At 43.4% G+C, this 27,139-nt stretch overlaps 1 protein-coding gene across 12 annotated transcripts in view; it reads left to right on the top strand.

The window, feature by feature from the left end:
• Window positions 1-27,139, top strand: part of JADE1 (jade family PHD finger 1) — a 63,050-nt gene that overhangs the window by 5,205 nt on the left and 30,706 nt on the right. For 7 of the 12 annotated variants that reach the window (XM_077140050.1, XM_077140049.1, XM_077140048.1 and 4 more), the window contains exons 2-4: window positions 13,332-13,409; window positions 23,414-23,499; window positions 26,707-26,864. In XM_077140050.1, the coding sequence (XP_076996165.1) occupies window positions 13,358-13,409; window positions 23,414-23,499; window positions 26,707-26,864 (296 nt within the window). In that variant the 5' untranslated portion in view covers window positions 13,332-13,357. Of the gene's footprint in view, window positions 1-13,331; window positions 13,410-23,413; window positions 23,500-26,706; window positions 26,865-27,139 lie in introns of those variants that run through there. The other 5 variants (XM_077140055.1, XM_077140054.1, XM_077140056.1 and 2 more) reach the window with 2 other exon arrangements.

The raw sequence follows: 27,139 nt of genomic DNA, 5'->3' as shown, positions 1-27,139 counted from the left end.
ATAGCGGTTATCATCTTTGGAGAGTGTATCTCAGAAAGTTGAGACTTAATTGAGAGTCCTGCCATTTGCCTAGTGTTCTTCTCATGATTGGTTCGTAATCCTGAGGGCAAATGTTGTTCTGTTTTCACAACTGATGGGCTCAGATGGAGCGAATGGTATTCATTCCTCATCAAGGCGGGGGTGACCCTGAGGGACTTTATTTTTACCTGAGTGGAAATGACACCTTGTCTGTAAGGTTAGCTGGAGTTGAGTGTCATGGAGCCGAGCAAAACTCAATTAGTGTCCGTCATGTTCTTATCCAGCCTAGGTTGATTGGAATGATGATGAGGGATGTCTTTCCCTGCTTTGAAAGCAACTGATACAAAGACTGTTAGAGTTGAAAGCTTAATTAGTGGGGCAGGGACTGTGTATTTTCGTTTTAAATTCTTCAGTAATGGTAGACCAGTGGTGTATATGAAATGTACCCTCTACACACGTTCAAAGACCAAAGTTTTCATTGCTCTAAAAATCAGTCCAGAGTTTGTTTTTTGCTTTTGGTTCTGGCGATAGAGTCAATATATAGTAAGGTGATTGAGGACGGTTCATTTTTAAACCTTAGGTTCTTTTGAGCTTATTTGTTGAGGGAATTTATAGTTTATCTTTTCTTGTTTGAAAGCACCCCAAATGGGCAAAAATCCTTTTTTTATACTGATCATCTGTAATGTCAGCATAGGAGATTTTATTAATTTGAAAATTCTTTACCTTCCTGTTTGTGAAGCTCTTCCCTGTGGGATGATGGGCACCTGGTCACACCACTACAGCTAATGGTCTGTCCAAATTTGCATTGTAAATCCTGAAAAACAGTATTTACAATACAAATCAGCTTCCAATTTCTAAGCAGTTATTTTAAATGAAGATTTCAGTGGTGAGGGTCCAAACTGAAAGATAAAGTGGTCTTTTTTTTTTTTTTTTTCTTCCGTATACCTTTCTCCGGGGTAAGGATCAAGAACGGCAAGGTTAGCGGGTTGCTTGAGTTTGAGCTGCATGGTTTGCCTTTTGTTTTGCACAAAGTATACAAAGCACGATTTAGATTTTTTCTTGATTAGGCATGGTCATCATTACGAGCCTCAGTTATTTCAATATTGAAGTGTAATGATGCAGTTAAGATGTGTAGGCTGAGTGTGGACGGTCAGGGATACCTTGGAGATTTAAAAGGTATGGACCAAAAAACAAAACAAACGAAAACACAAACCCCACTAGGGATCCTCTCACCAGAAAAATGTGGGTTGCACAGAAATATGCATTCCAGGGGTTCAGTGGATTCCCTAAAGTACATCCTTGGATTCCAGTTAGGAGTGTAATTTGGTGACTATTTTTTATGGTTTCTCTCTGATCGTTTTACTATCACTGCTAACTATTTATTGTGGTTAAAATGTCTGTTTAGAACAGTCATTTTTCTGCTTATTGGTTATTGACTTGAACAGTCAGATAAGAAGCTTGTTCATAAGCTTGTTTTATAAACTTTTATAACTTAGAGTACGTTGGCCCCGAATAGGAGCCTCAGGGGATTTTCCTTTGAGAAAAATTCATAGGTTTCTAGATATGGCTTTAATTCTGATGAAAGGGGTGCTTGGAGCACCCCTTCTTTCCCCTAATCCACTTTTTTTTCCTTTGGATTCTTGATTGTGTTCTAGTTAGGAACTTCCTAAGGAGTGAGTGGACCTGATTCCAAGTTTTGTAAGCTTTGAGGTCCTTGTCAGTTTTCAGGACATAGTAATCGATTCACATGTAACTAAACAGATAGAATGCTGGTTTATAAATATACTGCCAGTCTGTTGATTTATAACAGGATCAGCAAACTTTCCCTGTAAAGGGCCCGTTAGTAAATATTTTAGGCTTTGTGGCCCATCCAGTCTCCGTTGCAGTTACCCCAACTCTGCTCTGTAAATGTGAAAGCTATCATAGTCAGAAGGTAAAGGAATGAGTTTGACTGCTTTCCAGTAAAACTGTGGACGCTTTCATTTGAATTTTATATAATTATGAAATATATATTTTTTATTTCCCTCCCTCCCCACAACCATTTAAAAATTGCCATTTTTATCTAAGGGGCTGTAGAAAGATAGGCTGTTGGACACAATTTTGTCCTTTGGGCTATAATTTCCCGATTTTTACAGCATTACCCAGTCAGCGTATTGCTTGTTTCCACGGATGGCTGAGTTTCCTTTCTGGTAGGAACCAGAGAAAACAAGTTGAAAATGAAAATTTGATATTAAAATGGAGGTTTGTTTGATAAATATGGAAGGAGAGGGTGAGCCTGTCGGCTGTGGTTCTTAACTCTTTGATTCCTAGATGCCCTTTGAAAATAGGATGTACACTGTGGGAACCTGCATACCTAGGAAAGCACACCAGGTAGTAGTCATGTCCTCCGGTGGGGCCAGTTTAAGAAGGTCTGTGTAAGGGGCCTGCATAAGCATTATAATCCGAGGGACACCTGTCTCCCCAAGTAGGGAGCGCGTGTGCCACCCCGGTCAGAAGTTAATGCCTTCCAGTAGCTGGACTCACACCCTTGTGGTCGTGCTCAGGGTGCTATTTACACATTCTGCTTCTGGCCCTACCTCTTGAATGTGTTCCAGCAGGCAGAATAACTTGCAGCCATGGTCACATCAGCCTGCAAGGAAACCGTGTTTCAGTTTACAAGTGACAATGTTGTTCATTCTGCTCCCTGACAACATGCTCAGTGCATGGCCTTAATCTTCCAGAGAACCTCTTTCTAAATCCCAGTGGACATCCAGGAGGGGGAAGCCAGGCCACGGGCACCTGTGAGGAGGTGCTTGCCCACCTTGGGAACTGGTCTTTGGTTCTGCCACTGGCTTTGTCCTAGACTCAGCTGTGCAGCTTTGCTCAAATAGCTTAGTCTCTCCTGAATTAAATGTAATCATCTTTGTTATCAAGAAAGGTGGATTAATCATTGAAATCTCCTTTAGCAACGCAGTTAGGATTTTTATGGGTTTGTTTTGGGAAGAATTCCTGTACACACAGTCTAGGATTTGAGTCTTTCAGCTTTACCCTTGAACTAGGTAACCCAGGCTAGGTTTGTTAGGTTTGGAGACTATCTTATGTTTCCCTACTATCATAATAAGACTCTTAGAATTCTGGTGAAATGTTTGTTTTCATATGTGTTGGGTGGGGATTGAATCATGTACCCCGAAAAAGGCGATTCCAACCCCTGATCCTGTGCGTGTGAACCCACTTGAAAATAGGATCTTTGAAGATGTTAAGAGGCGCTCAAATGGAGTGAGGGTGGGCCTTAATCCAGTATGGCTGAAGTCCTTATACAAAGGAAATTGGGCATAAGAGAGGAAGCCATGGGAGCAAGTAGACGCTGGAGGTCATTGGAATCTGGAAGCGAAAGAAAGATGCCACCACAGGACAGAAAATGCACCCCAAAGACTGCTGGCCAGCTGGAATATACCCCCTGAGGAAGCACGCCTTCTAGCCTCTAAGACCTTCTAGCCTCTAAGACCGTGAGCCAACAAGTTCCTGACACCAAGTTGACCTATTGTATGTTATTTGTTTTAGCAGCTAAGAGAATAATACAATATGTAATTAGAATGATATGTAAAAGCAGTTTTTGTTAAGTGTGTCACCTAGATCTTCTAATGTACAACATTCTGAGTTTCCCTCTCTCTTTTTCTTTTGGATGGGAGTATTTTAAAATTTTAACATTGTTAGTGGTAACTAATGGCTTTTGACAGCCACCTATAATCAAGGAACAAAGTTCTTCAGAAACAGCTGCATTTCAATTCTGTGTGTGTAATTGTCATTAGCTGGTTGAGTCTTGTTTTTCCAGAAGCTGCTTTGTATAACCCATATAAGAACATCTGGTTTGAGCATTTAAAAATCTTTAAAAATTACCCTGTAGACACTTTGCATTTATTTGATTTATGCCACCAAGGGCGGAATAATGGGTTGTAGATTCCTTTCCCATCCTTACCCCTACATGCAGAAACTCCTGTTAACACTCAGTTTTTCTTAAGCGTCATTTCTTAATGAACTTTTCTCCGTTTGACCCGAAGATTTTTGAGTGTGTGTGTGATACAAATTGGAATCTGGTTCAAGATCCAAGACAGGATAAAACGCAAACTTCTGATTTTTTAGTGAAATGCTTTAGAAAATAAACTTTTCATTTGCATATATTCTGAGATTGTCAGAATTATCAAATGTGTCAGAAGATGAGCAGGACATGCAGGGCGAGCAGGCTTCATCTTTTGAATGCGTTCTGGTTGGGTGGTAGCGCTGTCTTACGAAGGATGCTGACATCGTGTCTGAGCTTGTGCGAAGAATACGACCTAATTGGTTACCATGTCTGCCATGGGGGGAGAATGGCATATTATACTAGCCTTCTCTGGAAGTCGTTTTTTCTTTTTTTTCCAATATAGTACTACTTTTGAAATAGATGAGAAATTGAGGGTTTTAATTTAAAGGCAGTTTGGACCCAAGTTTCCTGTCTGGGCTAGTTTTTTCCATTCTTATTGGTTTGTATTTTTAGTGACCTCGAACTGGCGCATCTTTTGAAAACTTTCGCTTTAGTTCATAATGACCAATCAGGCAGAGTGGGTGATAATAGTATTTTATGACATTATCCTTTTATCTTTCCCAGTTTTTCTTGCTTCTATCTTTTGATAGATATTCTTTTAAAATAGGACAAGGCTTTAATACCCCATCTTAGGAAGGAGATGGAAGATACATAGTTTACTGATAGCTGCTCATTTTAGGCTGATGGTTTGCACCAGGCCAAGAAGTGGCGCTAACACAGGGAGTCTTTTATGTATGGTGAGGAGCAGGAAAGAGGTTTTGTATTTTAAATCTTATAATACAGAGTGTAGTACAAAAAAGTAAAAAGTTAAAGTCATTTAAAAGGTCAGGAAGAGAATTAAAAGTTCCCAAACCATTCGGACACTTTGGTCTCTTTCCCCAGAGATAACCACTGTTTATGTTTTTCATATGTTCTTCTAGAAATTTTCCATGGATATACAAAGCAATTGGTGCATGTATTCTCTTCTCTCTTTTATATATGAATGGGCCGAAAACTCATGTTTAATGCCGTTTCATTGAGATATAGTCACACACCATATAGCTCATTTTATCCCTCCTGTGTTTTGCCTGTTTCCCCCTCCTTAATAGTATTTCACATCTTTCCATATCTAAGCATACAGATCTGATAGAAAGGACTTCTGAGTAGATGGAAATGGGGAAACAAGCTCAAGATTGGAGGCCATCATGTTTGACAATTTTTATTGTTTGGGCATAAATTCATTTATCCCATGCCAAGGGAAGTTAAAAAGGAATGCATTCCAAACACAAAAGATTGAAATGTTTTGTGATGGCTGCTCTTCATTTACTGACCATTTAGTTAAGTCAGCAATTATAAAGACCTGGAAGGCTCTAGTAGATGTCTTAAGTAAGGCTCATTAGCAGCAATTGGATTGTTTAAATATTGGCAGTTGGGAGCTGCTTTTGATTCATTCAGAACTCAAATTTATAAATTCCTTGTAATTGTGAAAAATAGTGTCATTGACTTTTAACTCTGAGTTTAAAAAGAATTTAAAAAGAATGAACAGTAAGCTCAAATGTGTTGTTAGAGCATGTGGGCTTTATTAGTAATGAGTATAATGTTCATAGGAATAAATACTGTAGTTGTGGTTATCTGGGTAGTTCTCATAACCTTTGTTTTGTTTTTTCTTTTGGTGACTCTTTATTATAAACTCCTTTCAGCTGAATATTTTTCACATTTGATGTCTTTATAAAGGTTCCAGAGGTTGGGCAACATTTTTTTAAAACAAATTTTGATACATTGTAAAGAACATATTTTTAAAAGTCCCATTCTTTGTTGTTGATATATTTAGACAAGGTTAAAACTTTTAACACTTAAGACTTAAATTATTTGACAATTAAGTCAAATTTATGCCTTTTTTTTAAATTGAAGAAAAATCTGAGTTTTAAGGTATAGTTACACTAGAAATTCTCGACCATGAATCAGATAGTAATGCCAATTAAAAAACTTCCTTCCTAGGCGACTAATGTTTACTTTAAGAACTGAGGTAAGAGATCAGGTTCTCTTTACATTCATTTGTGAACGGGCGATTACAGCCCATTATTTGGGTACTTACAACTGCGCACTCTAGAAGACAAGAAGGTGACCTATTATTAAGAAAATGTAATTTATCTTTTGTTGGGGGGAAGGAATTCTGTGATCAATAATTTGGGATCAAATTATCAATTATGTAGTGTTTTAAAAAAACTGACTTGGCAAGCAGAAACAAAGAGGTAGCTCATTACAAAATACTTGCAGATTTATGTAAGACTACACAGTTTTTGAAAATAAAACATAGTACAATTAGGTATTAGATTATTAACTGAATGGAGGTGAACTGAATTAGATTATTAAAGAATGGAAGGAGACCAGTAAATTTAAAGTTAATGTAATAGAATTTACTCCAGTTAAAGGTCAATTAAATATTAAAGTGAAAGCATCCCAAATTCTATAAAGCCCAGTGAGCGTAGGAGACAGTTTGTAAAAGCTGAGTCTATACCAGGATTCAGTCATTCGTGCAGTGGGTTTTTATGTGACATGTAGCATTGTGTTAGGTGATAGATATATAAGAAGTGTGTAGAAGAGTCTTTAATGGGGTATCTGCAGAACTAAGAATGAAAACAGTGGATAAAATTGATACTTTGAGTTAGGAACCAGCCTTTTTGCGTATGAGCCATAAGATAACTAAAACCACTAGGGTGTAATCCTTATTATAGCTGTAGAGTTTATGGCCTGATAAACGGTCCCTCTTCCCCCACAGAGAGTAATTTTAGTATCTGGATGGTTTGTTATCCGCTTTCCCTGGAATAGCATTGAATAAACATCCTCACATTCTTAAGTATCTTCTTTTTTGTACAGGCCCTGCTCTCCTGAGGTCATTTGTCATTTTCTTAGAATCATCTTTCCTGCGTCCCTGTGCCCCCACCCAGCCCATTGAGTTTGTTCACTCTCAAATTCCTGAGCCACCTTCGGCTAAGGACTGCTGTTAATTTATTTCATGCCGGTTTTCCCCATTTCAGTCTGAGGTTCAAAGTTTTGAGGTACCTTGGATCTGATGCCTAGAGAGCAGTCATTCCGTCTTGTGCACCACTTCTCTGGCATAAAATTTGGCTCGGATTCATGTTATATGCTAATCCATTGCATTTTTACCCATGTGACAGACGAGATTGAAGGAAAGTGATGTGCAAGCAATCTAAATAGGGGCTGGCCGGAGGGGTGAGCGTGCATTCCTGTTTACCCAGGAGGTGGTGTCCTGAGCAAACACAAATGCCCACTTGTCTTGGTGCTTCTCTCTCTGCAGTTGGGATGGAGGCCCCGGGGCTTATCACCTGGCTGATCCCTCCTGGGTGTTTGGCCAGCTTCTTTTTCTTCCATGGCCCTCTCCAGGCAGTATTTGGGTTATAATCTGACTTCCTGGTAGTCGTCTTCTTTTTGGGAAAAGTTCCAAATGTCTACTAGTTAGTACTTTTTGTCTACCTAGTTGCTATGTCTCTCATGGCAAATGGACAGGCCAGGGTGCTGTAAACTGGATCATTTTAAGTCATTTTCACTGGAAGGCAGGCAAAATGTCAGGATACGCAGTTTGAGATCTGGAGCCTGAGTTCGGGAGCCCGAGTTCTGGGGGTGATGTTGGAGACACCCTGTGAGGTTCTGTTTTTGACCTTCACTTGGCACCTGGCTGTGATGTCTTTATTTCATATTTTACTTGGGGGATCTCTGTTCATGACCTTATTATAATCCTTTGGAGATACACATGGAGCGCCTAAGTAATGATGCAAGGCAGGAGCTGATTGACGTAAAGAAAATAGTACGTTAAGAAACAAGTTGAAAAAGTTGCCGAAGAAGGAAAAAAGGTGAGACCGAGTGGTACAGAATCTCAAGTGGTTGGTGTCGGCATGATGGTTGGTGGGTCTTGAGCTGAGCCCTGGAGACGGGGTGGGATTAGGTTGAAAGGAAAAGGCAAGAGACACAGCATTAGCAGAGGCCGAGCACTTGAGAGAAGGGGGCGTTTCAGGGGACCTATCAGGGGAGAGGCCTGGCCCAGCTGAGGCAGGATAGTGTGGGGTCTCACTAAAGGAGGGGTTGGGTAGAGCTGAGAGGGGCCAGATAGCAGAAAACTTCTGAGTTTCTGGCTGGACCGTTTGGACTTGGACTTGTTTACAGGGGGAGCAGAGGGAGAGGTCTGCATACGGAGTGACTTGATGAAGTCACCTGTTGCGGATGATTGACTTGTAATTATTAGGAAAGGGAAAAATAATTAGCTTGTAGACTGGAAGGATGCTTAAAGCAATCTAGGTATCGGTGGTTGAGGTTCAGAACTGTGGAGCAGTGGGGGAATGGAAAGGGTTGTAGATTACGATTCAACAAGCCTTGGTAAGAAGGGATGAGTGTTAGTAAAGACATGGGCACAGCAGTATGATTCAGAGTGTGAACACGCTGCTTCGGGCACTATGCTTGGTGTTATGTACAGCCCCCTGTAGTGCAGTGCTTTGCACAAGATGCTGCTCTCCCTCTCCCACCCTCCTCTCCTTTGTTCTGACTTGGCTCAGAATCAGTCTGTCCCTTACCTGTCAACTCTGTGCTCCCTCGGAACCTGTGCTGACCACTGTCAGGCACTGATAATGCTGAATTCCTGTTGATTTGTCTGTCCCCAGCTGGACAAGAAGCTCCCTGAGGTCAGGGATAGTTTTTCTTCCAGCATCTCCTAAGATAGTAGTTATTTAAGTGTTTGTGGGATGCATTATATGCTATTACAGCCTCTTGCTGTTTTCTCTGGAGTGCTGTGAGTAGCCCTTTTAATTGATTGCTATTTACCCTACCGCCATCTAGATCATAACCAGCCATTGCCCTAAAGAAGTCAGGAAAGGTGGTGATGCAGAGAGCTCTCTGATTTCTGGATTATAGTGGACAGATGCTTGCAGCATACAACCACTGTATTGTATATCTTAGAGACAGTAACATGTATTTGATTTCTTGATACACTAAGTAACCCTGGGTGAGATAAATCAACCTGATGTCAAGGTGCATTAGAGCCACAGGAGGACATTCGGCCATGCACTGACCCCCATTACTGTGCCCAGTGCCCTGGAGAAGTGAAATGTGGTCTTCTTGGCTTTCATTACTCAAAATCTTTCAGGATGACTGAAAATGGAATTCATTAAAAGGAAAATACTACTTTTTACTCGAATAATGTTTATTTTTATTTTTATTTTTATTTTGAGAGAGTATGTATATGTGTGTGTAAGAGCTTCATTCTGTTTTGGCCAAAGCTTGTATTTATCATTTAGTGGCTGTTAAAGTGGTTTCTCTGGGAGTTGAGCTGGGAGGAAGGCATTTTGATTCAAAAAAGATTCTGAGTTTTCCAAGCTGTTCTATTTAGGCACGCTTAAGTTGTCGGAATCAGTGAAGAGATGTAATAAGCATTTGTTTCCTTGTTTCTCGTTGGGAAAGCACTGGAGTTTTATGGGCTTCCTTACCTCTTATCCCCACAGTTCTCCCCTCCCTTCTGGAGGTGGCACACTGCGTTCTCCCTGCTGCGTCGCATCGCATTGTTGCTTTTAAGGAATTCCTCTTTTGGTAGCACTTTCCAGTTTTTTTAAACTTGTTTGTGACATAGGGTTGAAGCTGGTCTTAGGAATGAGTGGTCTTTTGCTTTTCCCTTCTCTCTTTTCTCCTTGTACCTCCTCACCGGTCCACAGGGGATCAGGAGTGCCCTCTCTAGGAGGTTGGAGGAGAATTGAGCTGTGGAAACATCTGGTGTTTTTGCTGCACCACCGTAAGCCAGGAAAACAGTCACTTCAAGTGAGGGGAGGGTCATCGTGTCAGTCTTGGAGGCTTTTGGCTGGAGTGGGCTTGCCCCAGGCTAATTTGTGGGGTTGGTGGGTGTTAGAATTATGGGTTAATGGCACTCTGCCAAAAGAGAGCTGGTTTGGGGTGTGTTTTAGGATTGTGATCCTGTCCACAGTATCTAACCCTAACTCCCTCTATTTGACCTTATGACCCTGTCAAGGACTCATGTCCAGGCTTCCTCTTGGTAAATATTTTTAATGGTTTTTGAAGAATCAGTTAGAAAACAAACACCTACAAACTTATACTCAACACCGAATGAATTTCTCTGAAAGTAAATATAAAATATTGAATTATGGACTAAAGACCTGAATATTTCAACAAATCAAATAGATATGTTTCCTAAGTGGGAATAGACTGCATTGTACAGTGCATTAAAAAATAATTTTATTGATAAAACAACATATGAAAACAAATATTCTTAATATATAAACTTTCCATATATGGTGTACAAATAACAGCTCACAATATCATCAGAGTTGAATATTCATCACCATGATCATTTTTTAGAATGTTTGCATCATGCCAGAAAAAGAAATAAAAAGAAAAAACTCCTACATCCCATACCCCTTACTGTTCCCTCACTGACCACCAAGTATTTCCATCTACCCAACATATTTTAACTGTTCCCTCTTTTTTTTTTTTTAATTGTATAATATAACATACATACAAAGCAAAGAAAGAAGAAAAGCAGTAATTTCCAAAGCACTCAACAGGTAGTTCCAGGACGGATCACAGAGTTTGTCATGGACTATCCTCTCAGATTTTTCCTTCTGGTTGCTCTAGAACGAATAAAAAACTTTTTTGCTTTGTTGTGTGTTTCTTTTTTTTTGAAGATGCATGGTCCAGGAATCAAGGTTTCCCACATGACAAGCAAGAATTCTACCACTGAACTATCTTTGCACCACCCTGGTTTATTTTTTTATCTGTATTTTTTACTCATCTGTCCATATCCTAGATAAAGGGAGCCTCAGACAAAGTCTTCACAATCACACAGTCACATTATAAATGTTTTATCTTCATACAGTCATCGTAAAGAAACAAGACTACTGGAACACAGCTCTAAAATTTCAATGTATGATGCGTTTTGTTTATTTTTTCTTAGAGATGTGTATTTACAGAAAAAACATGTATAAAAGACAAGGTTCTCTTTTGCCACCCTATTATTAACACATTGCATTAGTGTAGTACGTTTGTTACAAGTGGTGGCTATGAAGGCACATTTTTATAATTGTACTGTTAACTATATAGTCCGCTTACCTTAGGGTTCACTGGTGTACTGTCCCATGGGTTTTTTAAAAAAGTTATTCTAGTAAAATATGTACAACCTAAAGTTTCCCCTTTTAACCACATTCAAATATGTAATTCAGTGCTGTTAATTACCTTCACAGTATTGTGCTGCCATCGCCACCATCCATTACCAAAACCTTCCTATCATCCCAAATAGAAACTGTACAATTTAAGCATTAGGTTTTTGTTTATTTTTCATTGCTCTTTTTTCATGTCTGTTTAGTTTGGAACTTTTTTTTTACTTTGTAGTTTTGTTCTAGCACAGTGGTTCTCTACACTAATCTCGTGTGCTGCGTTTGCATTGGAAACATTATACTACACGTGCTGTGACGCTCAGTGAGGAGGCTGGGGTATGCTTTTTTGAGGGGATGGGTGGATGTTCTAGTTTGCTAGCTACCAGAACGCAATATACCAGAAACGAATGGCTTTTAAAAAGGGGAATTGAATAAGTTGCTAGTGTACACTTCTAAGGCCGAGAAAATGTCCCAATTAAACAAGTCTATAGAAATACCCAATCACAGGCATCCAGGGAAAGATACCTTGATTCAAGAAGGCTGGTGAAGTTCAGGGTTTCTCAAGTGAGAAGGCACATGACAAACACAGTCAGGGTTTCTCTCTGGGCTGGAAGGCCACATGGCGAGCACAGCATCATCTGCTAGCTTTCTCTCCTGGCTTCCTGTTTCATGAAGCTCCCTGGGAGGCATTTTCCTTCTTTATCTCCAAAGGTCACTGGCTTGTGGACTCTGCTTTGTAGTGCTGCAGCATTCTCTGCTCTCTCTGAATCTCCTTCATTCTCCTACATGTTTCCTTTCATAGGACTTCAGAAACTAATCAAGACCCACCCAAATGGGTGGAGACACGCCTCTACCTAATCCAGTTTAACAGCCACTCTTGATTGAATCACATCTCTGGGGAGATGATCTAATTACAGGTTCGACCATGCAGTGCTGAATAGGGATTAGAAGAAACGACTGTCTTTACGAAATGGGACTAGGATTAAAACATGGTTTTTCTAGGGTCCATGCCTCCTTCACAGCAGCACAGTGGATAAGTGATGGGCTACGGTGCTTTTCCTGCATCTTCCTGGATAATCGTTGCCCTGGCAGTGAGAGCAGGGCCCTGAAATATCAAGGCGATGAGTGATTTTAGTTGAGAAAGGTTTTGGGTGCGTTTAGAGAGCTGCCCTGTGGGAATATAGCCGTGGGATGGTTAGTAGTTCGGTGGCTGGCCACTGCCCTCTTTCCCAAACGCAGCCTTATTCTTTCTGGAGGGCGTGGAGGATTGTCCCACCGGCCAGCGGGGGCACCCAGGACCTGCGCAGACTGGCTTTGGCCCTGCCTGACCCGACGCAGGGTGAAGTGTGGAAGCAGCGTGGAACTTAGAATTAGAAGCTCCCTACCCACGTGGTTTCCTTGGGCAAGTCGCTGCTTCGCCTCTTTTGGCTTCAATTTCCTGATGAGTGAAAGGGGTGACTGGATCAGAATTGAGTATCTGTGGCTCCTTCCTTCCTGTCTTCGGATTTTGGATTCTGAATGAAGTCACATTCCATCTGTGGATAGGAGACATTTACATTACCGTTACCCTGTGTGTTTTGTTCCTAGAATTCTAGATTATTCTGCTTTTACGATTATTTTACCCAAGAAGCGTCATTGTGCCTAGCGCAGTATAAATATTCACGGTTTTAGGCACAACCCCTGTCTCTGCCCTACCCCCTCCCGACCCCCCACTCCACATATACCCATAAAATGTGAATCTGTTTGTGGTGAGGAAGCAGAGTGCTCAGTGCTGTGGAGTTTTTTCTGCAGTGGTTGCGGCCAGTCAGCGGAAGTGGCTCCTGGAGCAGTGGTGGGGCTCCTGTCATAGGGATAGAGGGGAGCCTGCACCTGGGGGAGCCCTGTTGCTGCAGGACTGCCTTCTCTCCCCGCCCTTCTTTTTTTAACCTGTTCTGTTAATGATTGCCCCTAATTATGTATCTTTGGTCTTTTTACTGTTTACAATTCAAATGCTGCCTACAGCCATTTGTTTGCTTTTGTGTGCTGTGAATCCTGGGCTGCCATGTGAAGCACAACTTGATGATGGCGTATTATCATCTTGGGTTAAGTGCTGTCTCATTGCTTTGCAGGCTGCCTGCTGTTTCCCGGGGAGATCATGAAACGAGGTCGCCTTCCCAGCAGCAGTGAGGATTCTGACGACAATGGCAGTAAGTCCTGCTTTGTTGTGCTTGGAGCCTACTGGGGGTTGGGTCAGTGTAAAAACACGATTTTTTAGTATAATGCTCTAAATAGCTGAGGCCCTTTGCATATCAGGCATGTCTAAGAAAGCCAAAGCCGGGAGAGACACATCTGCGTGTGATGCTGCAGATCTGTAACCAAATCTTTCCGGGTAAGGTCGACTGCAGGCAGCATCCCCAGGGTTGGTTCCTGTTTACTATCCAAGGACGAGTCATCCAGTGCCCGGAGTCACTGGTGTGTCTGTTTTTCCTAAACCTCATTGAGGGTTCTCCACAGTTATTTATGAAAAGGGAACTTAAAATCAGTTTATTATTAACTAGTTCAACCGGATACAGTGGGTTAGAGAAGACTGCCTGGTGTGGGGTGAAACTAGAAAGTACAGGTTTTTAATAGGTTGTAAATACTGACTCTTCTCTTGATTTTGACATGACTGTATTTAATGCTACCACTCAGCTGAGAGCATCTCAGCTTTCTGGCAGCCTCATGGTTTCACAGTGCAGCTGAGAACCAGAAGTTAGTTGGCTTCCAGGCAGTCAAAATAAATGTCACAGCATCTGTGTATCGAGAAGTTCACAGACTACTCAGAGAAGAGCTCCCCTCAGATGCCAGAAGGAAGTTTTGTACCTCGCGCTGTGCCTGAACTTGAACCCACAAGCTATGTTTTACATCACAGATTAATGTAAAGGCTCTCTGAATGAATGCTTGCCGGACTGTGTGATGGGAAAGGAATTGGCCCTGCTTTCAAGGAACTCAGTCTTAGGACGTGGAAAAAAATAGCTTTGGTATAAAGTCATCAGGGTGGCAATGGAGACGTCTCTCTGCTGTGCTGTGGCAGTGGGGGCATGTGCAGGTACTTCTATGGAGGGGGAGGGCCAGGGAGAGACCTGGAGAGGAGAGGAGGACTGAGCTGGTCCTGAAGCACTGACAGTTTTTAGGCAAACAGGGCTGTTTTTAGTTTTCTGGTCTCTAAGTTTAAGATTAAAAGCTGCCAATTAGAAAGCAAGGCTTTGCTGCTACTGGGGATGGAGTAGGGGAGGCAGCAAGGGGCGGTGGGCTCACTGAGAGCCATGGGAAATATAGAAGGGGACCAGAAACAGGAAACAAAGAAGAGCTCAAAATGGCATTTTGATTGGAACTGTTAGTGCAGACATAAAGCGGTGGAACATAAAATTGGCGGTTAGATGAGGGTGTCAGGTGTTAGCTTTGTGCAAGGTAAGCTGGGACCAGGTCTTGAGGGCTTGTAATGAGGAGCTTAGGGATTGAGATATTTGGACAGGCAGTGGGAGCTACTGGTGTTGGTGTGAACTGGCAGGGGATAGGAGGGACCCCAGGGGTGGGGCTCCAGCTAGAGGGGCTTTCCTTTTACTTCAGGGAGCGCGGGCTTGTGCCCAAGTGCAGGCAGTGAAAACAGCCAGCCAGAGCCTTCAGAAATACCTTTTCCTGCACTACTTCTGTAGTACTTGTTTCCCACCCTCCCTGCCTGTTTTCTATAACGTTTAAAGTTTTAGGCATTTTACTCTGAGGCAGAATCGGCTATGTTTTTTCTTTTTTGCCCCCTCTGTAGTGCCTATCAAAGTATCCTGTTGATTTATAAGTACGCAGTATATGCTTGCTGCTTGCTTGAGTTCACAGTTTTGTCCTGGAACAATTAAAAAAAATCTTATTAATTGAAGAAGGTTTCATGAATTTCTTCTACATACTAATAATACTCATCAGAAGGCTAAGAGACCCACTATTTTAATATTTTTGGGAGGACTGAGCCACAGGTTTATGCTTACTCTCTTTTCTCTTTCCTGCCTCACTTCCTCCTTGGGAGAGCTGGGTTAGTTAGGCTCTCCTGGGGCCTGGGCGCCCCGGAGCAGTCATTTCCCCTTTTCTCTCTCTGGACCTGCTAGTGCTGCCCAGTGGGATGGAGATATTCTCTATCTGCTAGTGTGACTGAGGAACTGAATTTTCAATTTAATTTTAATTAATTAAATTTGAATGGAAACAGCTCCATGTGGATACTGGCTGCTGTCTTGTATGATAGTTGAGGGCCCTGGCCTAGTCCAGTCGTTCTTATTTGTCCAGAGGCCCCTTGTAGCCCCCGAGGTCCCAGAAGACCACATCCTTACAGTATTTCCATCTAGAACTCTGTTTAGAAAAGAGAGAAAGTACCCAGCGTCATCACTGGAAATGTCCATCAGAAGTGTCCTCCTCTGCCACCTTCTGCCCGTGATGGGACACTGGCCCTTCCTGTCCTCGTGTCTGTGCTGGCCTCCCTGGGAAGCTGGGGGGCAGAGGCTCACGCTGACTCTTCATGGAGGCAGAAGGTTCACCTCGATATACGCTGAGCTCCTGGGCTGGATGTGGAAATCTGATGGTGGTGGGAGGGCAGGAGGGTGAGAGCTGCTGGTGGCTGGTAGGCTGTCCTTTGTCAGTCAGCTCAATGTAAAGCATGTGTTGTTGCTTTATGGCTGTACCGTCTTGGTGTGGGCCTAATGATTTGGTAATTATGCTGGGTGATGAGAGTAAACAAACAACTCTCATTAAAAAACCCCTGGAATGCCTGGCCTCATAAAAATAAGCACAGATCCATACCACAGAACACACCCGGTCCACCCTCTCTGAGGACAGCTGGTTCACAGTGGAGGCCTCTGCCACCAGCCCGCCTACTTGAGTGGGAGCCAGTCCTTCTGTATAGGCCCTGGGGGCTTTGGCAGGGGGAGGGGGTGCCTTCTCCCCCTCCAGTCATGTCCACAGAAGGGAGCCCTCCCTTTGGGAAGCTCGCCACGCTGTGCCCTCCCTCGTGCCCTCCTTCATCCATTTGGAAAGCCCTGCTTGTGAGGAGGAGTGGGTCTGTGCAGTGGCCACTCCAGCCTGCAGCCCTGACAGAGTTTTGGCAGCAGCTCCCAGCTCAGTGCAGAGCGTGTCGAAGTGGGGGAGAGGCAGCTGCAGACATCGGCAGGGGTCCCCCGCACCAGCCGCAGCCACGCCGGGCCAGGCTGGCCCCCTGGTCTGGAGGCCTTTGCTTTGTTTTCCGGCCTGGTCCAGGGGAATACCGGTGTGATATTCACGGTAGCGGCTAGAGAAGCATGTTCTGGGTCAGGTGCGAGTCCTCATCAGGCTGCAGTGGTGGTGGAGGCCTTTCTCAGGCCGCCTTGGGGGATGGGCCCTGCAGTCGGATGGTGTAGCTTGGAGGGGTTGCAGGGTGCAGCTGTAATTGCTGGGCTCCCGTGTTTGGGTGGCCGAGCCAATCTCTGAAGTTACACATTGTGCCAGGGTGTGGCCTGGGGAAACAAGCCCTTGATTTCTGCTTCCCAGCCCAGGATCCTCTGTCCTTAGGGCTTTGGGCAGTTGTCGGCATGGAGTCCACCAGCCATTTTTAGTATTTCCAGAGCCTAAAGCAGGTTGCATTTTATCCTCAGTAAGTCTACAAAGGCTAATTAAAAACACCGTGTCTCTGTTTTTGGCAGGAGTTATATATACACTATTGGTTATCTCAGGCCAGTTACTAGCTCTGATCACCATCCTTCTATTTTTTTTCCTACAAAAATAAGGTGAGAATTAAGTAATACTTAACGAATACAATTTAGTTGGCAACTTGTTTTCAAAACATGGAGTCTTTGGCTAAGATAAGGTGTAGAAATAGAGAAGATGAGTTGTAAATGGTGATTTTGTTTGGGTTGTTTTAGAATGTGGTGCCTCCGAAGATCCAGAGGGAAACTGATTCCTTTATTTCTAAGGAATGATTGAAGTGTGCTGATACTTTAAAGTTTTCTCTAAAGTTGTGAAGCGGGGCCTCTGTTTGCTGTTTAATTTCCTAAATTTCAAGCCTGTGTTGCCCTCCTAATGGGAAGAAGGTCTGGAATGTGGCTGTGTAGGCCTTTCCTTTTGTGGTCTCCACACCTGGAAACACATCTGTCTTTCCCGGTTATCAGAACTGGGCTTCGCCATGCCATGTGTGATAAAAAATGGGCAGGAAGGGAGCTGAGTGAAATTCACGCCTACTAATGCCACCGCTAGCTCATGCAGGCTGATGAGCGGGAGGCATGTTTGGGGATCATGTGAGGATTTTCGTTTTTCTGGACTCTCTCTGGCCTTACTAACTAGTGAGCAGTGACGAGAGACAAATGTCTACTTTGGACCCCTTTATATCTCACTGCAATTATTGGATTCCTTTATATTTTTTGATAACTTTTTTTTTTTTAATATTCTGTTATGTCATCACCTTCATGCAAGTTTTTTGTGGGTTACTCTTTTTGCCTCCAGTTCTGTTTGTGCCTTAATTTGCTCCTTTCCCCCATCAGTTGCATCTTATTACACCAAGGAGTTGTGGAGAAAGTCTTCAAATATTGGAATTTTGGTTCAAATACTGCAGAGTATGTATTGTATCCACCTCTCCTCAAGGCGCATGGAGATGGCTTTGCCTGTTTTCAAACCTGTCTTGTGGCTTGACATTGGCTGCAGAACATCTTTTTGCATTTGGTTGCAGCTAGTACTAAATGATCTGATCTAGTCAATGGATTCATCTTCTTTTCTGTAACCCTTGGGCTTGGACCTCTGCAGGAGCGTAGGTGACTGGAGCATTTTGGTTGAAGACCCAGGTGTGTTTAGGGTTGAAACGTTTCTGGCCTAGTTCTTTGAATGTAAGTTTATGCCTTTTTTTGAAAGACAGACGTGCGTTAGGCCATGGAGCTGGGATATAAGGTCCTTGGTAGGTGTAGGTAGGGTCAGCCTCTGATATAAATGTAGTCATATGAGTGACTTGTCTTCTATCATGCAGTTGTTGAGAGGGATCGGGGTGGGGGGGGAATAATTACTTATCAAGCAATGGCAACTAGATTAAATTGCTTGCTTCCTTGCACAGGAATAGCCGAGCCTTTATGTAATTTGCAGGTACCGAGTGCAGGTCTGTTCACGGCTGCTGTGATACCGGCCGGCTGTACTGCATACTTCTGGCCCCAAGTGTCTGACTTGGTGAAGCTAGTTTTAACACTCCGAAAGACACAAGCATATTATTTAGTGTCCAGAAGCTGTGTCGGAGAACTGAGGAGTTTGGCCGTTGGTCAGCAGTGGCTCTCTTGCAGTTTTAGTTTTGTGGTGGTGTGAGCCCCAAGACCACCATGCATTCTCATTTTTGAACCTCCCATGCCGTGCACCTTGAGAGGCTTACACATGAAAAATGGGAGGTTTGTGCAGTATGTATTAGTTTTACTCTCGAGGTTTTTCCTTGTTTTAAATCTAGGGCAAAGTCAGCTTTGACTATTTTTATTATTTTAAAGGAGCACGTTCTAGGTTTCTGTTATTACCAAACCAGAAAGCAGTGTGCAGCGTACTATGCATGGGCAGCGTCCATCTGCTTGAAAAGGCTCATAATGCTGCAATAAACGAGCCTTTCAAAAACTTGTATTACACCAAAAAGTTCTGTTTTAATGAGGAGGGTAGAAGATAGCAAAAACAAATAAAGAAAACTAAAACCCTCTATTTTTTCCCTTTAGTCTTTTTGGTGTTTAATATAAGATTGTTCTTACTCTAAAACAGTGTACATGTCAAGAATTTTTTTTTAAGTTGCTTAAATTTGTTTCTAGACTTAACATTCTAGGAAATAATTTTTACTTGTGTGTGGATAACGTAATTTTAGACATTGTTACCAATTTTCAGAGTTCCCAACTCCTCACTTGAAAGCAAACAAAACAAAACAAAACAAAACAATTTTACTTGTAATATCCTTAGTTTGTCGTTACATTGCCAGCACTCTGAAAACAAAAACAAAATGCAGCACCCACTAAACATAATTTTAGCACACACTTTTTCAAATGACAGATAGCTGGTGTTTTGCTATAGTATAAATCACTGTTTCACAATCCTTTTGATTTGAGTTTTTCTCAGCATGCTTTCAAAAAATACCTTATAAAAACTTAATTTTAATTAAAAGTGATGTGGATTATTTTTATTCTGACAATATTTTGAAAGCTTTTTGACCATTGGGGAGCCATTTGGAGAGGGCATGGCTGTGGGAAGAAGTGTTGGTGTAGTAAGGTCAAGATGTAGTTTTGGGTCTTCAGTTTGCGTGCCTGTAGATGTAGTTTCATTCTAATCAGGAAGCAGTGACCCCACCAGTTACTTCTTTACTTTTCTTTAACTCATTTTTCTTGAGCTCAAAAGCATGCCTTCTGAGAGGCAAATTAGGAGTGTGTTCTTGGTTCCCATGGCATGGCCTTCAGTACTAGAGTACAGGCGGGTTCTTGCTGAGCATGACCGGCTGTGCATTATATTTCTGTCCACTCACCTGAGACAGTGTTTACTGAGAATCTGCTGTGCGCACGGCGCTGACTTAGGTATACTGTGTATTCTAAATTGTCGTTCTGTGTCTGCCAACGACGACTCTTGAGATAGTACCGTTTTTGGTAGGAGCAAGTACATCAGAAGGGAGAGATCATTGGCACAAATAGCGCTCCTGCACTTGGAAGGAAGAGCGGTTGCCCCTCTGATTACCTAGGTGCCCGTCCCAGATTTCCACCCGGTTCAGTGACACGGTCAAAGCTTTACACAAACCATTTGTGTCTGTGTCAAGTAAAATAGAGCATTTTCTTTTTCTTTACTGTTAATGGATGAGAAAGTCATATCAGTTATTTTCTGTCAGTGATAATTTTTTAACAGCTTTAGGGAAGGATAATTGACATCCAGTAAACTGCATATATTTAAAATGTACAATCTGATAGGTTTTGACATGTTTGCACCCATGAAATCACAATCAAGATAGTAATGTATCCGTCACTCCCCAAAGTTTCTTTCTGCCCCCTTGGGATCTTCTCTCCCATTTCTTCCCTCTCAACCACCGTTGTACTTTCTGTGACTATAGACTGATTTGCATTTTCTGGACTTTTATATAAATGGAATGCTGCAGTATACACTTTTCTGGGGGAGGGAAGAAGGGTGTCTAACTTCTTTCAACACAATTATTTTGAGATTGATCCATCTTGTGTGTATATGTAGTTTGTTCCTTTTTATTGCTGGATAGTATTCCATTGCATGGATGGACCATTATTTATTCATGGTCTGTTGGTGAACATTTGGGTTATTTCCAGTTCGAGGCTTTTATAAAGCTGCTAGACCTGTTCCTTATGTCAGTGATAATTTAAATTTAACTTCTTTCCCAGTCTCTCCCTTTCTGCAAAGTGAATTTAGTAGGATTCATTGAATTTTTTTATTGTGGTAAAATATATAAACATTAAGTTTGTCATTTTTTAAGTTTATAATTCATTGGTATTAATTGTATTCAGAGTATTCAACCCTTAGCACTATTTCCAAAACTTTTTAATCACCCAGACAGAAATGGTATACCCATTAAACCGTAAGTCGCCCATGAATAAAATTCATTTTTGTCAGTCTTCCTCCTTGTGAATAACAGCACCAGACAAGTCAGAGGAGAGGAGCAGACGGTTCCGGGGCAGAGCAGAGGTCTCCTGATGTATACTGTTGGATACCAACGAAGTAGCATGTTTGAATGTTGCTATTAAAAGCAAATGTGGTGCAGACAACTTGTTTCTAAGATTATAAAGGCAACTCTAGGAAAAGTTTCTAAATAATTGTCATTACTTGGGTTGTATTCTGTGTCAGTAAAGCTGCAAGTTTCCTGGAAACGTTGGAAATGACCTAGGAGGGATCCTGACAGATTCCTAAGAGGCAAAAGGATCACAGAAGGCAAGAATGAACAGATTTGTTTCTGCTTTAACTCTGAAAGTATTTAACTCTAAGGAACTGCCCCCCATGTTAAAGTATACTAATAAAATGATTCTTTTTGAATTTCTGACTTTGTTCCTTATCATTTATCTTTAACCCTTTCCATAGTCATTCAGAAGTAAATGGGCCATCTCTTTGTGCCCTGCCCTCTTCTTTTTCGCTCCCTGAACCTTCTAGGAATCCCAACCAGACGTGGCATGCTCTTCCCTGTCTTTCTCTTCTCTCGGGCTGTGTTTCGGCTGGAGGATGGTCTCCAGGATCAGAGGGTGAAAGAGAAGCCTCTCTAGACATTGCTACCCAGCTTTCTTTGTCTCCAGGTTCCTAAGTTGGCTTCTGTTTTCCCTTTTGCCAGAAATGACCAGATTAAGAACTTCTGCAAACTGGGCTCACCCAAGATATTTCTTTCTGGTTACCTAGAATATTTCTTTCAATGTGAAACATTATTGTTCATTTCAACTATAAAGAAACATGCTTTGTTATTTTTTTGGAAGAATTTTCTAAAATATTTGCTGAGATAAGCAGTAGGATCGGCAGTGGGGCCAGCTATAGGGCATCTTAATTCTGACCGATATACACGCCAGTAAGTTGACCCAGTTACAGACCTCAGAAGGGATGATCAAGGGAAACAACAACATCTCCCCCATCAGAGGGGAGCTGGGCAAGGCAACCCTTTCAGTCTCGGTCATCGCAAATCTGATGATAAGCTTATGTGCAGGAACTTTGTCTTAAAATGTCCAAGGTTTTATGGATGCTTTGATTCTGTGTCCCTGTCCCTGAAATCCAGAGATAAGGGCTTCCTGTTTGACAAGTGATTTTATTGGGAGAGTGACTGTTCTCTCTGGCTTTTGACGTTTTTGTGGGGGTTGGGTGGTTATTAATTCTGGGAAATGGTACCATGAAGGTTTTCAGAGTTGTTGGTTTGAAGCAGAGGGGAGTTATGAAGAAGTTAAACAGATATTGCAGGTGGTTGCCGTCAGTTTTGGATCTTTAGCAGTAGGACTGGCACCCACGAATAGGCCATTACGGTTGTCCACATAACAACTGCAGGAGGCAGATTAACAAGAGGCAGCAGTGGCAGTGGGGAAGAGGGGCTGAAATTCCGAGGTGTTGGGAGGTGGAATTAATACACTCAGCCATTGACCGTGTGTGTCCTAAGTGAGAAGAGTCTTGCCTAACTCTTCTGTTTCTTACCGAGTAGAAATGGTGGCGATGTTCATCGAAGTAGGAATATAAGAGGAAGAGCGGGTCTGGGAAAAATGTGGGCTTAGATTTTTGAATGCTGAGTTTGCGCATCTAGGACCCCCCCCCCCCCCCACCAAAGTTGGTGTCTTCTGAGAAGGTGAAAACGGTTTGGAGATGGGGAGAGAATGTAGACCAGACAGTGCCCTCTGGGTGTGCCGGGTAAGACAAGGGCATGAGTGAGGGCTCATGGAGAGAGTTGAGATCTACCCCCATGGGTACTGGGCACAGTGGGAGAGTAAGAGCCCATAGAGTGGGGACCCCAGGAAGGAGAGCTGCCACCAAGGCTGAGGGAGCATTTCAAGAAGGATGGAGCTGGTGGTGTTGCAGAGAGGTCCTACGGCTTCGAAGAACTCAAACTTGGCGGCACTTTGGTGTAGGTGTCCTCGGGGGGTCTCCAGTGTCAGCAGTTTGGTGTGGCTAAGAGGCCAGATTGCAGAATGTTAGAGTATTTTAGGAAAAAGAGCCGGCTGTTGGCCTTTTCATGGGAATGTGGAATAGACAATCCCATAGCACTTGAAGAAATTCTACTATTGGTCTGAGGTTCCCTGGAGTCGGGAATACTAAGTTTTTATACTTTGGGGAATAATAACTTGTTTTTATGTTTTGGGGATGGGCTTAGGATTTAGCATAATGATCCTAGCATTTAGAAAGCTTCTGGAAAAGTCAGTAAAATGTTTTCCAGTTTGCATTTACCCCTCCGAGACTTTGAAACTCTTAACTTAAAAAGTTAAGTTAAGAAGGCTCCATCTCTGCTCTCTTGTGTGCTGTCCTTGGGATGCAGCATCACCGAGCTCAGTGCACAGTGCCCTTGTCGGGCTTACTTTGGGAAATGAGTGTGAAGGCAGTGGTGGGGATGGAAGAGTTCTGTCAGAGAAGGAGGGGTGCCTCTCGGGTCACACACATGGCGCACTGCTCAGGTGAGTCTGGGTTAAAAAAAAAACCTACCCTGTGAAACCCAGCGGACTGCAGTTTTTAATTATTCTGACTTGGATATTTGTCTTTTTAGGCCTGTCAACTACTTGGTCCCAGAATTCCAGATCCCAGCACAGGAGAAGTTCATGTTCCAGACACGAAGATCGAAAGCCTTCAGAGGTATTTCCTGAGTACTTGTGTGATTGTGCAATTCATACATGCGCATGTGCGAGTACGTTCTATTGTCACACGCATACCTGCTTGATTGACGTCTGTGCACACTTAGGCAAGTTACTCAACCTCTGTGCCTCAATTTCCAAATCTGTAAGATAGCACAGGTGTGTTATCTCAGGTAGCACAGGTGCGTCTATCCCAGGACTTCTGGGAGGATTGAGTGGGCTAGTACATATATAGGTTAATACGTACAAGCACGTAAATAATAGTTCCTAGTATGTACAAAATGCTCAGTAAATGTTAGATGTTATTATTATTATTAAGTGTATTCTTTTTTTCCTTTATTGTTCCATCTTTGCTGGCTCCCAGCACCTTTTCTTCTGGCCAGGAGATCAACGAGTTTGCTGCCAGTCACTGCAGCCTCAAGTTAGTTTTAGCTACAAATTTGTGCCTTTTTTTGGCAACTCCCCAATGTAATTCTGGGAATTTTGTCTTGGGGATTATGTTAGGGTTTTCCCCCCTACTTTCCCCAGTTTATTTCTCGTTGTAATGTTTCTCCTGCTCACCTATGTTTTATTTATTTATTTGTTTATTTATATTGGTTTAAAATTGTTTTCAGGTACATTTCTCTTTGTTGGCCTTTGCTGATTAAGGGACTCTCCGTCCTGAGATCTGTTTTCTCTGAAAATTTTTGCTGAGCTCTGAGAATTTAAATCAGTGAGGAAAATGAATGTAGTTTCCAGCTGAACAGGTTGTGGGGAGGAGTTTTCTGCTAAACCTTCAGTTTTGTGCTGTCTCTTACTGGGACGGCTTCAGGGCAGCCTCACCCTGTCATGGTGAGGCCGAGCAGGCAGTCCGTGGGGGGAGCTCCTTTTCTCAGGAAGTGTGGGGATGCCAGGAGGGTTCTGTGTCCAGGAGGGTATCTGTGAGTTGTGAAATAGCTTCCTCCACGAGGAAGCAGTTTGCATCCTTTGGAATTACCGAAGTCTACTCCAGGGGACATGTTCATGGGAAGGTGTCATTTTATCACCTTGATTTATTTCCGTCCTTATGAATGTGGGGTGCTCCATCCCTCTCCTGTGGTGTTGGAGTGTCTCTGCTGCTCTTTGTTTCTACAATTTCCTGTGTTGTCTCCACAGCCCCCAGGATACTTTCCTCCTGTTGACACTGGGCTCTTGTTATGTCAGCCCGGGAATACAAGGAGGGGCTGTAATGAGGAGCTGATACTTGGTAGGACAGGGAGTAGTTGGAGCCGCGCTTTCTGTGCCCGGCCACGCAGGGAGGATGGGTCAATGGCAGGGACCAGCGTGCTGCCTTGGTCCGGAACCCCTGCTTTTAGTTCAGATCTGTTTCTACGACTTTATAGAGTTTAGCCCCGAATTCAGGCTTCTTTGTACTTAAAGCACTTGAGTTGACCTCTACCAGGGACTCAGGAATTTGAGAAGCCTAGAGGCTTCTGTTTCAATTCTTGATCAATTGCTCATCTGAGTCTTTAAGTAAAGGAATGGTTGGCTGCCTTGTCTTCTCCCTTTGCTTCAGTTTGCTTTTCCTTTGGCAACTCCCTTATTTTACACTTGTAAGCCTTAGTTGAATATATTTTTAACAGGTCTGCTTGTGAAGATATAACCTGTGACTTAGGTTTCAGACATCTTCCCTTGTGGGGCGATGAAGGGCGTGACTGCAGAGGGTGGCACCTGCGCAGGCACCTGCCCCAGGGGCTCGCTGCTTTGAGGGAACCCCACTTTACTCAGGGTTTTGTGAAAGGTGAGAGGCCAGGTTCTTGTTCCTTATTTAGAAAGGTGGAATGGCATCCTGGAGAGAAGTTGGTGTCAAAAATGGCAGGCTGGACAAACAGCCTTTTTATTCAGACGCCGGTCAAGACTTCATCATGGTGAAGTTGATTAAAGTGGTCACCACCCTGAAAAGCCACCAGGAAAAGCAAACATAGCCCCATTAGCAGACGCATGGTGTGAACTGTGCTGAGCAGCACAAGAAAGAACTCCCTGTCCTGAGAAGAGAGGGTGCAGTATTGTGACTTGTGTAAACAGAGAGTTAGCTTACAGATGCAGGCTTGCTCTGTGCCAAAGACAACTTTTGGCCAGTGCTGATGCCAAGGTCAGCGCTCCCTTATGTAGCCCTCAAACTTGAGGCCAGCGTGGCGAGGGAGCTGGGCTGCGTCGCTGGCTGTGGGACGGAGCTGTGATCCTTCTGCTTCTCTCTGCTTGACCGGGCTTTGCTGGCACAGATGCCGCAGGCTGCCGGGCGGAGGAGCAGGCGCTAGGAGGGCCGCCTGGCCCGGGGTTTCCTTCTTTCGGCCTGCGGCGGGGAATTGAGTAGTTCTTTTTGGCACAGTGACACTTTTGAGTCTTATGGGTCTTTTTTTGGCAGGTTGGGAAGAGGGTAGTGGCGTTTTTGCTTCTTTTTTACCCCCTTCTCTCTCCTTTCCCCACAAAAGGTGCTTCCCACATGGAAGTTATGCCAGGTGAGGGTGTGCGGACAAGCACGTTCTCTGCAAGCCTGTCCCCTGACTTGGCATGCCAGCAATCTGTTGTTGCTTGTCTCCTATGTTGTTCCAGACCTGTGCTTCTGCCTGGCACTAGCCAGCCAGGAGCTTGGCCTCTCAGCCACTTTGCATAAGCCGTGGTGTCCTAGGAGGCCGGTGTGTGTGTGCGTGCCCACGCGCGCACGCCTGTGTGTGTGTGTGTCAGTTTGGCGAGCACTGAACTGAGCCACATAAAGAAGACAGGTCACTGGTGGCTATAGAAGGCGTTGGCCTGAAGTTGTTATATAGTTAGTATAGTTTTATTTCTAAGCATTTAACAGAAGAGCACCCTTGAGTGAAATATCTTCCTTCTCAAGTTTCCAGGTTCAGGTTTTAGCAGCTGTCTTGGTAAATGTGAGAACTCTCAGAAGTTTTTCAAGGCACAGCCAGGTGTTTTTGTTGTCATGGATGATGTCAGCGTTGCAGACGCTGCTGTGTCCTTTCGTGTTAATGAGGGCTGGGAGGTCAGGGATCTGTCCGCTGCTGCCACCGCGGCCTGAGTGGGCGAAGGGCATGTTAGGCACAGGTTTTTCTGTAATAAGTCAGGCTTGCTTTATGTCGATAACAATGACCTTGTTGCACGGCAGCACCATGGTGACCCCGGGGACTGCCAGCAATCCTAATAAGAATGCAAATATCCAGTGTCAGTGTCCCCTTTCCTCCCCTTCCAGGTGTTTAGGACAGACCTGATCACTGCTATGAAGTTGCACGACTCCTACCAGCTGAGCCCGGATGAGTACTACGTCTTGGCAGACCCCTGGAGACAGGAGTGGGAAAAAGGCGTCCAGGTGCCCGTGAGCCCCACGACCATCCCTCAGCCCGTGGCCAGGTAGCGATGCCTCCAGGCGAGCGGCGCCCCCACCCCTTGCCCTGCCTCCTGGGCAGCCAGGGCGGATGGAGGGTGTCTGAGAGGAGGCTGCTTTTCATTTTTATTTTGATTTTGATTGAGAAATGTCTACACACATACAGTCCAGCCATATTATACCATCAGTGGTAGAATTCACTGTGCGTTATTCTTCACCATGATCATTTTTAGAACATTTGTATCACTCCAGAAAAAGAAATGAAAAGAAAAAATAAGAATTGATGCATCCCATACCACTT

The sequence above is a fragment of the Tamandua tetradactyla genome, chromosome 22 (genome assembly GCF_023851605.1).
Source record: "Tamandua tetradactyla isolate mTamTet1 chromosome 22, mTamTet1.pri, whole genome shotgun sequence".
NCBI classification, from domain to species: Eukaryota; Metazoa; Chordata; class Mammalia; order Pilosa; family Myrmecophagidae; genus Tamandua; species Tamandua tetradactyla.
Note: the sequence above shows the minus strand (reverse complement) of the source record. Positions and strands in the feature narration are given on the sequence as shown.